Raw genomic sequence first — 15997 nt, forward strand, 5'->3', positions numbered from 1 at the left:
ATTGTTGTAAATACACAATTTTAGACACACTTTACTCATTACCTTTACCTTTACCTTTCTTACTTTATCTACACAACTATATTCAATTGGAAAGTGGTATATCCCGAGTATGTAAATAATAGGAAAAAGTGCTATTTTTATTTTGCACGCCTCATAAGCGAAGCGTTGAGGTGGGTACTACTGTCACTTCGCGCAAAACATCTGATTTTTCAAACTTAAAATGTATTTATGTATCATACATTGCACTTGTAAGATAATACATACACACACATATTAAGAAAAAACACTATTTTTAACGTTCATGATATTTTTGATGTCATTTTTGTTATTTAAACTAGTTAAAAAACAGTTTAAAAAAGTTCTGTCTTGGACATCCGTGTGTCTGTATGTGCGGATCCTTTTTCTTGTTAACACGATAGCGACCGAAATACTTTACTAATTGAGTATTTTTTTTCTCTTACGCTTGAGTATGCTCAGGAATAGAACCCTTTCATTTTTCAGGGTCTGATTCGATGTGGTTTAATTGTTATTAAATAAACAAAAATAATAATTAATAAATATTAATTAAAAAAAAATTATGAGGCGTGCACTTTTTGATTTTCCAAATTATTTAAATTATATAATATTATTATTGAAAAAGAGCACATGTGCATGAAACTTCCGAATACACAAAAGTTTACAATTTTAATCAAAATGAATGCAAATCTAACAATCTGCTCTACAGAGCGCAGTAAAGAATAAACATTCATTAATTAATTATATTGACTATAAATTAAATATAACACACTCATAAAATTTCTATGTTCTGACGAGATTAATTTTATTATATAGTAAGAAATATAAATTTAATTTTTCATTGATTCCTGGAAAAGCTTCTGATTTGTGAAATACAAAACTGGATAATATTATGTTCAATGTTCATTGTTGTTTTATATCTGTTGAATATTTCAAACCTAAGTAAATATATCTGTCTGAATAAATTAAACTTATTTTGGCCGCCTTTACACTGAATGCATGCATTGTAAATTGTTATAAATTTTATAATAATACTAGCTGTGCTCCGCGGTTTTACCCGCAGTTCTCAGCTCCTATTGGTCTTAGGGAGATGATATACATATAACCTATAGCCTTCCTCGATAAATTAGCTATCTAACATCGAAAGAATTTTTCAAATCGGACCAGTAGTTCCCGAGATAAGCGCGTTCAAACAAACAAACAAACTCATCACCTTTATAATATTAGTATAGATTTAAACTATCTATCTCTACATTTATGAAAAACGCCAAACAAAACCTTGCCAACTACGCCTGCGTATGAAAACCAAAGAAAAATTAACGAAAATATGAAATCTTTTACCCACGGTGTTGAGTAGGAAAAGCGTGCGCGTGCGCCGGTAAGCATATAAGGCGGACGACAGCGCTCGCGGCACATAGCTGTCAACTGTGTGTGTGCGATAATGGCTGTGTTACTTGTAAGTTAAGTGTTTATTAAGTTATATTTAGTTTGAAATTGGTTTTGGAAATTGGAGTAATTATTTTTCTTTAAAAAAAAAACTATTTTTATTTGGTCAACTTTTATTCAAAAACATTTGAATTTGAAATATCGCAATTTATCAGTTTGATTTTATTTAATTTACTTAGGGCCGATTTTTCAATGCTTGGATAAAACTTATTCGTCGAATAATGTATAAAACTACCATTTTAAAAACGTATTCTAATTGCCCGTATTTGACAGTTTACGTGACATTTTAATATTATCGTGTAATACTTTATTGGACGGATAAGTTTTATCCAAGCATTGAAAAATCGCCCCTTACTCGCAAAACAATATTTAACTCCTAAATATACATGCTAAATACGTAGAATATATTCAAATAATAATAAAACAATATTTCCGTAAGTTTCTTTCTAATTTCAAAAATTATAATTTATAAATATGTAGATACATTACCTAATAATAATTGTGTCTTTTCTCATTTCTGTAACTGAAATTATTCAACCCAAAAACTCAAGCTTCCAAAACCGCTAAGAAGTATTATAAAGTTTTATGTGCATGAATCATTAAAATATTGTTCTTTTTCAGCAAACCTATGTGGAAACAGTAGATACGTAAACCTATAGTCATTATTTATGTTATGATTATTTAATTAATAAAAAACAGCATCTATAACGGTGCATTAACATCAAACGAGCGAATGCTAAATGCGCATTCTAATTCTAAAACTGAATAATACTGAATTCGAATTTCGAATTTTCGTTTACACAGATCACGAAAGAAATCTTTGCTCTAGCTCTATGTTCGTTTGATCTAAATGCACCGTTTAAGGGTCATGTTGTTTTTAAACTATCACGTAAAAAAAATTACATCATAATCATCTACTAGTGTTCATCTAGTGTTACCAATTCGGTCTAGCTTTGTGTCTGTGTATATTTTCTAAAAGCATTTCTGTGTTTTTTAATGTCTTCAGCTTGAAGAAGATTTTGACATTCATGACTTTCATTAATGCTTTCATTGGTCATAATTATCTTTTGATCTTATTAGTCTCGGTTCCTTATCTTATAATTTTACGGCTTAGGTTTACGGTTACTACAATTTTTCAGCACTTTTTACGAGTGCAATATGACCAAACCTAGTATCAATGCAAGTTTAATTAGTTTGGATGTGCTGGTAAAGATTCTGATTTTTATTTAATCATTAGGTCCCTTACATAATACTACATTAAACAATAATTATTTATTTACTAGCGGTCCGCCCCGGCTTCGCCCGTGGTACATATTTACGTTTTCTCTACATAAAAACCATCCTCATACTTCAAGGAATATAATAAAAAAAGAATTATCGAAATCGGTTCAGCCGTTCTCGAGTTATGCGCTTACCAACACATTTTGCGATTCATTTTTATATATAAGAAGATTAACAACAATAAGTTGTAAAATCTATTTCTGTGATTCCCGTCCGATGCCTTTGAACTCAAAACCTTACAACCTTCAGTTTACAACACTTACCTAACACCGAGAAACACAAATTATTCTAAAACATTCTTTATTGTTATAAAAATCAACAAGTTTAGTAATTCTTATCAGATCAACACTTCCTAAGTTATATCTTCTCACGCCATCTTTTTGTTTACAACTTTAATGTGACGACGGAACAAAATAGTCCGATCTAATCTATATTGTGAAATAAAAAACTACTAGTGTTCTTGGTATGGCTCCCCTTGAAAATTACAAGATTTTTTAGATCAAAATTTTGTTAGGAATTATCCCATTTTTGATGTTATGTAGAGCAGCGCGTGACGATGAAATTAATTTATTAAGTAAGTCATTTGTCACTATCTTTTGCAGAGAAAATTTGCATTGCAAGTGATTGCAAAGTTTACTATGAAATATGACAAATTCATAAAAAATACATATGAAGTACATTAATTATCAGCTTGTTAATACCTATCTTGATTTTTATTGTTATACATAATATACTTCTTTAATATTAATTAATGCAATAAACAAATAATTATTGACTTATCACATGACAGATGAAACCAAAGAAATATTGTAGTATAGAAACCTAGTCCTAGAAAAGTATTTTCTTCTTCTGTTCGGGCCCCGAGGAGCTTTTGAGCTTTTCTTAATACGGACCCAGTCGTTAATTTATTAAAAAAAAGACGTGTGGCACTCGGGGACTGCCGCGGTAAAGCTATTGCATGCTATGCCTTCAAGCCACACCTCCGCGCCCGTCGGAGTGGGGAGCGTGAGGTTTTTTCGTTACGGAATTTCTGGATTCGGTCCCCGCGCTCAAGGCCCGCGATAGAAGCTATGCAATAGCTTAACATGTTATTTATTTAAAGCCTTTGTAAACTCCTCAGTATTTCCTTCACGCGTAGCCAAGCAACCGTAGAATAACTCTTACATCAGACAACTATGGAATCGCTATAATTATAGTTGACATGTGATGATTCGCGTCGTTGCTTCTTAATGCAAGTGGCCTAAATCATCCCTTTGTTGCTTAAACGTTGAGAAATTTGTTGCTTTTACTAAGCTGACACTGTTTGTTGAAGTTTGAGTTCGTTGCTCTTCCAGTACGTTATGTACTTAATAAATTTTTGTGGATCATCTTACGTTTTAACGTTAAGGTTTCTAAGGTAACATCTTCACTACATAGTATAAAACAAAGTCGCTTTTTCTGTCCCTATGTCCCGTTTTTTGTAATAGATAGAGTGCTTCAAGAGGAAGGTTTTAATATATAATTTATTAGGTTTTAGACAAAGCGGGCGAAGCCGCGGGCGGAAAGTAATCAATAAATTTCGATAACAGAATCATAAGAAACCATTCATGGTTAAGTGTAGAAGCCCTCCTGGGCTCACAGGGACACTACAAAAAATTTATTCATGTTTTTGCTATTTGTACTTAACTGACTTCAATAATGAGGAAGGTTCTTACAAAGTGAAACGACATTAAAAAGCTTAGATGATATTTCACTAAGAATATTCGCATTTCGCATAAGTATAGGTGTTGTAAAGATTAATTTAACTAATATATAATAACGAACTATATCAACAAAAAGAACGCAAATAAAATGTTAATACTGATAATCTTTAACTCCAGTTACAGGAATTTGTTACGTGTTGTGTCTATTAAATAGATTGTTACCGTTAAGAACCATTTTTTGTAATGTTACACATTCAAAAAATCTCGTTGGTCATGACCACGTATCTATTTTTAAAACTAAGCATGCAAGGATGAATATTATGTACTAGGTTCAACGATCTCATTAGGTACCTGTTGTCAAGAAAAGAAGTTACATATTGCATTGTTTGTTTTTGATCTAGATTTTTAAATGTAATTTAAAATAATTAAGCCTTAAGAATTCCAAAATGTGTTTGAATATGTTCTCTGGATTTGTAATTCGATATAGGTATTTTTTAATTATATTTTGTTCTTTTTAACGAAGTTTAAAGAATTATAGTTATTTTATTTTCCTATTCATTTTGGATTTTTGCGAGTTCCTAATTGTATAGACTGGGGTAGAAGCCTTTGAAAATAATGAAAAGATAAAAAAAATCGCAGTCGGATGAAACCCATTAGAAAAGGAGGGGAATATGATAAAAATGTAAGGAAAAATAAATTACGGTCAATCCGAGTTCGGGAAGCGGGAGGGGGGAGTTTTTAAGGTGATGAATTAATTTTTCTAACATTTACGGCCCTTTTTAAACCTTCGTAATTTTTATATTATTAAAGTTGTCGTGATGAAAATTCTTGACAAGAAAGTTCAATAGTAACACAATACGTCTACCGTTTTAGAAACATGATTCCATGATATTTTCTCGATAGAAAAAAAATACAAAGTTCTCATTGTTATTTTTTTTTTAATCTCTGGCATCTTCAAAATAACAAACGTAAAGTTACGACTTTTTGGATATTAACTATAAAACATACAACCTATACGTCTACCGATTTAGAATTTTGAAATATGCGATGGTTTTGAAATAAACAAGAAATACTTGAAATTAGCGCGCGACCAGCCAATATAGCGAGAGCCGCCCTGTATCTTCCTACCCCGATCGCTGCACGAGTCATTCCCGCTACGGCCGTCACACGGGGAACTTGTGTCGCTCGCGCCATCGTAAAAAAGGGTGACAACACAATAAGACAAAATGAGACAAATGGGGACAATAAAGAAAATAAGAAGAAGAAACATAAAGGTTGGAGGAAAAAGAATGCTTACAATTGGAACAAATTAATTAAGTAAGTTGGTTTTATTTTAAATTTGATGATAATTGTATTATAGACGATGTTTGATATGTACCCCTGTTTTAAGTACATAACGAATGTGTAAGATTTTTTTCATTTATAGCATAGATAATCTTTTCAGAAATCCGGAATCCAGAAGGAAAATAAACCCACTGATTGTTCACAATGTGAACCCACTCCTTCGTAAGTACCTTTATTCAGTCAAAAATGTATGTTATCAACGCTCTACTGGTTTTATCGCATGATTCCATTTTTAGCAAAAAGCAACAAAGTGCAAAGAAATAAAAAATCATGGTGAACTTAGTGGAAGTATGGCGGATGTAATATGGAACAGGAGCTCATTGGAGTAGTATTATATTTAAAAAAATACGAAAAAATTTCAAGAATTACATTTCTTAGTAGGTGGTAGATAAGTATGTTGTATAAAGAATTTGATGTTGATATTTATTTCATTTATACTTACTACACCTGTGCGGGAAATTGCTTAGTACTAAAACAGGTTTATATTCATATTTACATAGTAATGTGAGTTTTCATTTCGAAAAATTTTGTGTAAGTACATATATTAAATTGAGTTCCTGGGTGATCTGGAAACACAATTGGGCCCGGAAGATGGCGCTGCAGTCACTCCTCCTAATCACATGAACCGATTTGGATGAATATTTGTGTGCACATTTCATTGTTGTGGGATGATTGGTTGATTAGTTTTCACATTAGCTAATATTATGTATTTTTGTTGTAAACTTAATTTAATGTTTATAATACATTATTATTGGTATAAATAAGCCAGTGTTCGTCTCACATTGCTGTACCTGCCTACCTACCCTACCAGGGCCTAACTTTGTTCTGGCTATTTTATTTTGATTATTTGTAATGAATAATTACAATTATAATAGAGTGCAAAAAATAAATACATGCGTCAATATATTTTGTGTTTTTTTAAAAACAATTTTTTTATTTAAAAAATATCATTCCAACCGCGGCTTTGCCCGCGTGGAATTAGGTTATATCGTGAATCCTGTTTTTTTCCCACAGAAGTGTTCAGTTCGGATAAAAAGTATCCTATGTGTAAATCCAGGCAATTAGCTATATTTTATCAAAATTGGTAATGTAGTCTTGACGTGATTAAGTAACAACTAACAAAAAAATATACAAATTAACATCCAAAGTTTCGCATCAGTTTTACTGTATTAGTGATATCTTCCACTCTTGACTTTGACTGAGAAGAATTAGGGTTTATAACTTCTTTCAGAAATATTACCTTTCATTTCTGGGCATGATGTAATATCTACGTCAGCATCAAATTCTATCTAAATCAATTCAGTAGTCCGCGGTATTGAGTACCATTTCATTTTTTCAGAGTAACAATATTTTTTGTTATTTTAAAGATTATTTATAACCTGTATTATTTTGTAATAAAGTAAACATTACGAAATAATAATAATTACCTATTAATAATGTCTAAGTAGTTGTTAAAAAAAAGATTATTTGTTTATAAGCGAGAAAATAAAACCAATAAATCAACAATTAAATAAATGTATAACAATATTATAACTGTATGACGACTCCATACATGTTTGTCCCGAGTCGGCCAGCGGCAGCGCGGCGAGTTTGCAAGAATGACTTCGCGCACACCCGCGTTCGCGATAGCGAGCTTTTAGACTCCGCCCGCCAAGCAGTGGATTTTTTTTTGTGTATCGTCTTAAGAGAAAAAAATGGTTTCTCTCGATTTCCGACAAAACTACAAGTCCTATAGAAAAAAGTTCAATGGCAAAGTTGTAGGTAATTAAAAGTTCTACAACTTTTGCATTCACAATTTTTTCACATAACCTCAAAATTTAGGTGAAAAATTCAAAAAACCAAGTTTTTGGTCTTTTATTTCTATCTACTTCAAAATTTATTTTTTTTCTACGAAATTTGGTGGAAACTTACTTTATTATGTCCCAAATACACTGTAATTTATTTGATTGAAAATATTTATTTTTTCGCCTTATTTTGAATTAATACCAAAAAAACAACCTAATTTTCAATCGAAAAGTCACCCGTCAAAATATCAGCTTTTTTCAAAAACTTGGGGTGCCTTTTATTCATTGAAATCTCTACTTTCATATGGTGTAAAAAAAAATAAACACTACCATAGTAAATGTTCTCAGGAAATGCATACAAACAGTGTGATAATGAGCTTTTACTAAATCAGGCACACTTCTTGAACTCTTCATCGATTCGAAAAGCAGTTCAAATCATAATGTAACTAAATAATATGCTTCACTATAAAACATTATGTCACACGTCTTCATTTACGATCAGTGACACGAATGTAGGTTAAGGTCCTACGATGTTTTAATACTAATGGTGTTTTAGTAGAACTTCCTTCCGAAATTACCGAATGTGTTGAACAAAATTTAAATAAATCATATGATCTGTGAAATGGATATTAACATTTAAAAAAATAATAAGATTTTCCTTTACATCAGCTTGTATGTTAATGTAAAAGATAAGAATAAGAATAAGAAGTTATGTGTGTAAATGTTTCGTACATTTAAAATAATATTTTTCTTTACAACTCGTTTAGAAGCATTTATTAAGACTATAATTATTAGATAACAAGTACAAATACTAAACAATGAAACATTTTTGTATCTTGGTTCCTTATATAGTTAAAACGGATGAACAAACATACCAACTCACAAATTCAGGTATTTACTGATTTAATTGATCGAATCACATTGATTCCATTCTGAATGAGTTCTTGTCATCGGTATAGTAATTAGGTAAACAACGAATAATTATTGCAAATATATTCTCTATTACGTATTCAACTAAATTAAGAATGGCTATGTTAATTTGTTGTATCATCGATAAGATATGGCTGATAATAGCTTTATAAAGACGTTGGTATGTGTGCTATAGCCAAGAATACAGTGTCTGCATGCATTTCCGGATCTTTTTAGGATATGTGTAATGACTAATGCAAATAGTATTTTAATAATTAATATTCACAATTATATTATATAACATAATATAATTAAATATATAATTACAGTATAGACGTCTCCTGATATTATAAAAAAAATCAATGGTTAGATCTTGAAAGATAAGTTGGATATAAGGATATAAATCCAAACCAAACTAGACTTCCTTTAAAAATATTTTTAAATTAATTAGAAAACAATTTATACTACACTTAATTTACTAACAAATAAAAATAAAATAATCCAAGAGGATTAATATTGCAATTATTAACAAACACCACAAATATTATAATTCAGTGATACTTGTTGCATGAGAAATCCAAAATTATTCAACGAAATAACGAAATGTGTCGGAATGTTAATAATTTTATCAATATTGAGCGGTCATTCGAAGTTCTCCATTTTATTGAAGAAAAGCAAGCTAACTGCAATTTTTCCCAAATTAGATAGCTCTATCAACTTATCGAAGCCTCAAAGTTACAACCACAAAACAAATTAATATGTACCTGGCCACCAGTGGCTGTGGTCGGTGGCACGTTTGCGCCGACCCATTCATCACAAATTTGACTACAATTCACTACATTTAAAACCGGCTAATCACCTACCTGCAGCAGGAGCAATATTGAAATTGCACCCTTAATAGGCTCCTTAATTGTGATGTGTATAGTCAAGCAGGGGCAATTTAGAGAACAGCTGAAATTGCTTCGACTGCCGTGCAACCGAGATTGTTCCAATATCGCCCCCGCGGCAGGTACGTACCTGCCGCGGTGTAGCCGGCTTAAGATTTCAAATCGAAAAAGACATTACACTCGCAAAAGCAACTACGTCTAATCTCTCCCAAAATTTGAAATCTTTCATGTTTCCTGTAATTTAAAGTCTATCAAAATTCGCAATACACTTAACACCTCGTGTCGTAAGAGTTTTCCGGCCATCTGGCCTCTATATCGAAGGATGGTGACTATCTTGAATCATAATTAGACAACGAAATCTATTGGGACGTTAGACAGTCTCTGAGACATAAATTCTGTCAAACGTTTTAGCCCTTTGTGCATACGTAATACCGCAGATTAAGTAAGAACGTAAATACATGAGTTTTAGACTTGGTTTTAGAATATAAATCGGTGTATTAATGATCTATTTTTCGGTTTGTAAAGTGGTATAGAGTGAGGACATCTTATTGCTTAAAAATCTAAATTATATTTATAAGATAGAGTAGATAGAGTCTATTTATATGCCTTTAATTTACTGGTTATCAATAAGTCAACGATAAACATTATTTATAATTTACTGATATTATAAACGAGAACGTTTGTGATGATGGATGAATTTATGTATATGTTTGTGCCTTTTTCACGCAAACGACACTGAACTGATTTTGATTGTACTTAGCAGTGATGTAGCTAATATGTACCAAAACAACATGCGTGGCACAGCTGTTATCTTATAAGTAAAATTAAATTTATAATTCTATGATTTTGAGTTACCCTTTAAATAGTAAACACAAAACCATTTAATACAATATGGATCAGCTATGCATCGTAAAATAATAAAAATAATACAATTTTTTTTCAGTTTGTATTTGCAGCAATTTGCGCAGTCGGCGCCGCACCGCCGCAGCAGTATTATAATGCGCAGACACATGCGTCACTGCAACAAGCTATTCCGTAAGTTGTTTGTCTTTAATAGAGAAGACTTTAAAACAGTTTTTCCATTTCCAACATTTTTTTAAGTGAAACTTCTTTAGGCGCGTTGAGACTATAATTTTAAGCTCGCGTCAGGGCAATACCGAGTACCGATCACGGAGTAAGGCGACGATTTTAGAACCTTTGAAATTTGAATCTTGCCAAAGAAGTTTCACTTCTGACAAGTGTGTTCATACTTGCTCTTATTTGTGAATTTGTGAATGTAAAAATGTGATTTTTTTCAGACTGGAATATTATTTAAGTGCAAATAACCCAGGAGCAGTTAATTACTACAGTCAACAACAGAAAGAAGGTAATTATAATTTTATTTCATTTCCAAATCGATATAAAAACTACATTATATTTTTTTTAACTATATGCTTAAGATAAGTAACTAGGCATCCCACTTCTACAGCGTAAAAATAATAATCAATCAAGCCCTTACAGTAATATAACACGTTATTTTTTCTTTTACAGCGAATGAAAATAGCGAGACGTCATCAAGACTAGAAAATCTAGATCCAAATACAGAAGTAGAGTTAGTACCTGGTGTACAACAACCTCAGCAACCACCACAGCAGGTAAATACTAAGAACAACGTTATTAATGTCTCAGTGATAAAAATAACTTAAATTAAAAACTAATGTTTTAATGATAGTATGTCTTAATTATAAAAATTATCAACTACAGTTTCAAAATTTGAAGCTAGATAAGCGTGTTGTTCAAATGATCTGCAGATTTTGGTATACAATATTAACCGTTATAATTTGAAAATTGCAACAAACAACAGCTGTAGGTAGGTAACACCCTGTCATTTTGTACGTACTTCCCCTATACAATACACAACAATTTCTATAATACTTTAATATAATAGATACATTTTAAATACATCAGACACTTTTTTGCATTGAATAGTGCACAAGTAATATGTATAATTACTAAAGCAATCGCTTATTTTTATACGATCTTAATGAACATCAATTTTTAGCGCCTATATGAAAAATTACTATGTTGTTTCTCTTCTACAATTTTGCTATTACATTTTCGTAAACTTATAAAATGTTCTCAATTTTTTCAGCAACCTGTGTATCCCACTATTCCCGGATTGTTACCGGGCCAAAAAGTTTACATCTTGATGCAAGGGTAGGTACATTTATTTAATAATTTTCTTTCGATAGTATTGTCCTAACTAATTCTCAATTCTGTAAAGTTAATGAAACTCTCTAGATAACAAGATTTTGTTGGATATTTCCCTGTACATATTGAACTAACTCCCAAAACTTGAATCCAGAAATAATTGCACCGTAATTTAACAATAAATTCATTTATATTTTACAGGCCCGGTGGTGTGAATTACCGACCTCTTTACATCCTTTCACAAATGCCTGTACAAAACCCTGGCTATACTGGTAATTATGACATAAATCTAATTTATTTTCTGTTCGCTTTTTATTAATATAAAATATTTATGATTCAGTCATGATATTAAATGACACCGACAGTCCGACAAGCTTTCCCAGCAAGCAACGTGACCTACATCATACTGTGAATTCTGTGATTAGGGAAATTTTCATTGAACAGTGTCTGTTATTCCAAAGTTGTAAGCTTAGTTAGTTTTAATCTTAGACTGTCTGTGTCCATAAAATTACTTATTCTCTACACAATAACAAACTATTAACAAAACATCGATACACAGAAATCTTATATATAAAAATGAATCCCAAATTGTGTTGGTAAGCGCATAACTTGAGAACGGCTGAACCGATTTCGTTAATTCTTTTTTTATTATATTCCTTGAAGTACGAGGATGGTTCTTACGTAGAGAAAACGTAAATATGTACCACGGGCGAAGCCGGGGCGGACTGCTAGTATTATATATGTCACGGCTAAAGGTAGGTGAGAACATAAACTTAAGATTAGCCGGCTAAACTTAGGTTTATTTTCGACGAGGTGTTAATGTTAGTTTGTTCTATCTTTAGCCGGCTAAACTTAAGTGTAACCACAGGCCCGTGGCTAAAAATGTCGGGGTGGGTAGATTTGGTTAGCGCCGGGCCGGTGGAGGGCTTGAGGGGCCCGCACAGTGCCAGAAAACACTCGCCCTGTTCCTTACATGTATTATAGTAACCAAATCTACCCACCCCGACTCAGGGCAGAAAGCTGGTGGCTAGGTTAGGTTAGGTTAGAACTCTTAAGACCCGCACGAGCCGAGCGAGCGCAGCGAGCGTGCTGCGGCAGCAGCCGGCGAAGTGCCAGAAAACACTCGCCCTGTTCCTTACATGTATTATAGTAACCAAATCTACCCACCCCGACATTTTTAGCCACGGGCCTGCGGTTACACTTAAGTTTAGCCGGCTAAAGATAGAACAAACTAACATTAACACCTCGTCGAAAATAAACCTAAGTTTAGCCGGCTAATCTTAAGTTTATGTTCTCACCTACCTTTAGCCGTAATAACATATATAAAAATGAATCGCAAAATATGTTGGTAAGCGCATAACTCGAGAACGGCTGAACCGATTTCGATAATTCTTTTTTTATTATATTCGTTGAAGTACGAGGATGGTTTTTATGTAGAGAAAACGTAAATAAGTACCACGGGCGAAGCCGGGGCGGACCGCTAGTTCATTATATTAATTTATTGTAACTACGATAAATCGTAAATGATATGATATTAAACGTTTATAAAAATAATATTGATTATGGACATTGCAGTAATTAAATTCGATTAACTCCACAGGTTACCAAAACTCAATCCTAGTGGATCATTCCGGCCGGCCGCTGCAGAACCCTAACGCATTTGGTGCCCAAGTCGCTCCCTACCCGTTTGTGTATCAAAATCCTTACCAGTAAGTTACTTTTTTATTTTATTTTAAAACTTAAGAGTATAGCCTAAGTTTATGTTGAATTTATACTATGTTTTAACATTACGAGATTAATACATATAAAGACCTCTAGTTTTAATCCTTAAATAAACTGATATTTATCATTGATTATTATTATTAAAGTGGTCGGTTGCCTTTGCTTCGTATGCCCTTCCTGAATAATTTAGCTTTCTGGTAGTAAAAAAAACATTCATTTTCTGATCAGTAGATTACCGCTACGAACAATCGAAGATCCGATCGGTACTTCCGAAGATTATATCAAATAATATTATACAATTTATACAATAATAATGACAATAATTTCAGACCAATTCATGCGGGGTACAGTTTGAACCAGTTAGTTCTACAACATCAACCTCAAATAGAGCCTGAAGAAAAAGCTAATGGTAAGGTAAGCTGTTACTTTAGACGTTATAATGAACAATAGTATAAGTATAATTCAAAAGTATTATAAATGTGTATTCGTCCTGAATATTATGTTAAATCTCTACATTAAAAAATTGGTAAAAGCATATTTTTTTTCTAATAATACAATAACTAGAGGAACACTAAATAAATGTATGGCAAATTGTTTCAGTCTTAAAAATAAAGTTAAGATACGTTTTTACGAGAGCAAAAAATTAAAAAATCTGAGATTTATATTCTTACAGTTCAAACATACACATACAATTATTACCTGCAAAATTCCAAATACTCTCTCCATAAAATATATGGTTTATCGTAACATGCATTTTGCTCACAGAAGCACAAATTAAACATTTTAAATGAAGTATGTTTCACAGAAATCACTTAAACACATTTACAAGCAACTATATATAATTTACGAGAATAGCACTTAATTAGTGTCATCTATAAGGAAAATATCTCAGTAACTATTTGCAGGGAAACCCTGCGGGATGATGTTATAGCAAGCAAGAAGCTTTGAGACGTCAAATAAGAAAAAGTCTTTAATTATAGCCCCTTGGCAAATTGCATATCTGATTGAATGTAACGAGTATTCAGCTCATAAAATGTAAAGGAATAAAATTGTTACTATAATAATATTCTAGTGTAATTTTAGCTTGTCAGTTTGTTCTTTGTAAGATATTAATTTCTATTTTAAAAGTAACCTAGATAATATTAAAACCGCATTGTACTTCTTGCTTTATTAGCGACAAGTAGGTACAATGCTTTTTTTTATCCAGATTTTCTGACTAATACTATACCGTCAGAAAATCTGGATAAAAAAACCTATATTCCTCGGTAATGATATCGCACTCTAATCGTATTATATTTTTAGGCGGAGGGGGTTATATATTGACCCCATAATTCTTAGCAAAATTAAAAACTTTACTTCTTTATAATGTAACTCTACTTTCTCTATATTGATATCATTAAAATAGAATTGCTATCTACCATTTATTAATCAATTATTATAATATAGGTACTGTTTATTTTCAGAGCAATCAAATTCAGAGCAAAAATCGGCCAAGCAAGTGAATGCGGAACAGAAAGAAAATGTCGACTCTAGTAACGTTCGACCATTGAAAAATCAAAGAAATTGAAGTAGTAATATTTATAATGCATAATTTAAGATTTTGAAGCCTTCAAAAAAATATTTTTGTAAGTTTCAAACCTTTGCCACGAACTAAACAGAATTTTTGGTTAGGGAGCCAGGTGCAAATTTGGTTAACTATTTCCTCTCAAGAGATAATTCGTCAGACGCATGAGAGTATAGTATTATAAAGCCTCGTGAACGTCAGCTGGCGCTCGGTTGGGGGGGTGCCTCCCACGCACATAGGAAAAAAAATACATTTATTCATTCATTTCCTCTCAGCTAAAAATTTGTCAAATTGTAGCTAACCCAATATCTCAACGAAAAAAAATAGTCAGCTGGTTACAACATGGTGTATTATACGTCAGCTGGTGTCTCGAACATGAAAGTTAAATTTAAAGAAAAATTTATTTTCCGTTATTTCCTCTCAAACAAAAATTTACCTGATGATAGCTTATATGTAACTGTGGATAAATATATATGTCAGCTGGCTGTATCTTGGTGGAAAAACCGTCAGCTGATACGGGAGGCTACAACCGCTCTTCCCCCCAACCGAGCTCCAGCTGACGTTCACGAGGCTTCATAATACTATACTTTGATGCATTTTACTAATTACCGCTTGAGAGGAACTTGGTCATAAAATCTGCTGCTGGCTCCCGGACCATTTGGTTTATTTTGCGAAATTCGATCCATTTTGTTTTTGAACTGCAAGGGTACCTAATTAAATAAACAGTATTTTTATAATTATAAATTGTTTTATTTTCTCACCCCCTTTATTACTGGAAAGATTTACAATAATACGTAAAAAAAAAATAATTTTCTCTTAAAATTTAAACCAATTTGCAGTGAATACAGTCAGCTAAAAATATTAGAAACACTTTCCCCTCTTGGTATTAAACCTAAGTGATTTTTTATAAGAAATACAAAATATTCGAACTTATATGGTTTTATATTATATTGTCTAATTAACTTTAAAGATTCTTTATCAGTAAATTCTACCACAAGTTCTGAAAGTTGTTTGAACAGAAAACTAGTAAGAAACAAAGTTGAAAATTACATTAATTGGCTATCAAACTATCATCTTTTTATAGCAATTTAATCTAAACAGCTTTTATACAGAATTAAATTTACTTTCATACAAGTGACTGACTTCATGCAGAAATATATTATGTACTAGCTT

At 31.9% G+C, this 15997-nt stretch overlaps 1 protein-coding gene and 1 long non-coding RNA gene across 4 annotated transcripts; both read left to right on the plus strand.

The window, feature by feature from the left end:
* Nucleotides 1-1412: 1412 nt before the first annotated feature.
* Nucleotides 1413-15530, plus strand: LOC149904890 (uncharacterized). Of its 2 annotated transcripts, XM_090107288.1 has the most exons (10): nucleotides 1413-1471; nucleotides 10292-10383; nucleotides 10647-10714; nucleotides 10879-10982; nucleotides 11480-11544; nucleotides 11740-11810; nucleotides 13139-13247; nucleotides 13590-13669; nucleotides 14724-14921; nucleotides 15482-15530. In XM_090107288.1, the coding sequence occupies exons 1-9, from the start codon at nucleotides 1457-1459 to the stop codon at nucleotides 14825-14827; spliced, it is 708 nt and encodes a 235-aa protein (XP_089963414.1). In that variant the 5' UTR covers nucleotides 1413-1456; the 3' UTR covers nucleotides 14828-14921; nucleotides 15482-15530. The 2 variants fall into 2 exon arrangements, with proteins under 2 accessions (XP_089963414.1, XP_089963415.1); XM_090107289.1 differs by lacking the exon at nucleotides 15482-15530 and having other exon boundaries at nucleotides 13590-13674; nucleotides 14724-14918.
* LOC149904891 (uncharacterized) lies at nucleotides 5285-6670 on the plus strand. Of its 2 annotated transcripts, XR_016457265.1 has the most exons (3): nucleotides 5285-5741; nucleotides 5869-5930; nucleotides 6005-6670. It is a non-coding gene; the product is annotated as an uncharacterized LOC149904891 (long non-coding RNA). The 2 variants fall into 2 exon arrangements; XR_016457264.1 differs by having other exon boundaries at nucleotides 5869-6670.
* Nucleotides 15531-15997: the final 467 nt, after the last annotated feature.

Source organism: Colias eurytheme, chromosome 11 (genome assembly GCF_061535395.1).
Source record: "Colias eurytheme isolate Ceu_HAF_F1 chromosome 11, ilColEury1 Martin Lab GWU primary, whole genome shotgun sequence".
NCBI lineage: Eukaryota > Metazoa > Arthropoda > Insecta > Lepidoptera > Pieridae > Colias > Colias eurytheme.

Excerpts from the sequence above, each read along its gene's own strand:
- LOC149904890 (XM_090107288.1), top strand. Across the intron at positions 13,248-13,589 it reads GTGTATCAAAATCCTTACCA|ACCAATTCATGCGGGGTACA; the intron begins GTAAGTTACTTT and ends CAATAATTTCAG. Across the intron at positions 13,670-14,723 it reads GCCTGAAGAAAAAGCTAATG|AGCAATCAAATTCAGAGCAA; the intron begins GTAAGGTAAGCT and ends GTTTATTTTCAG.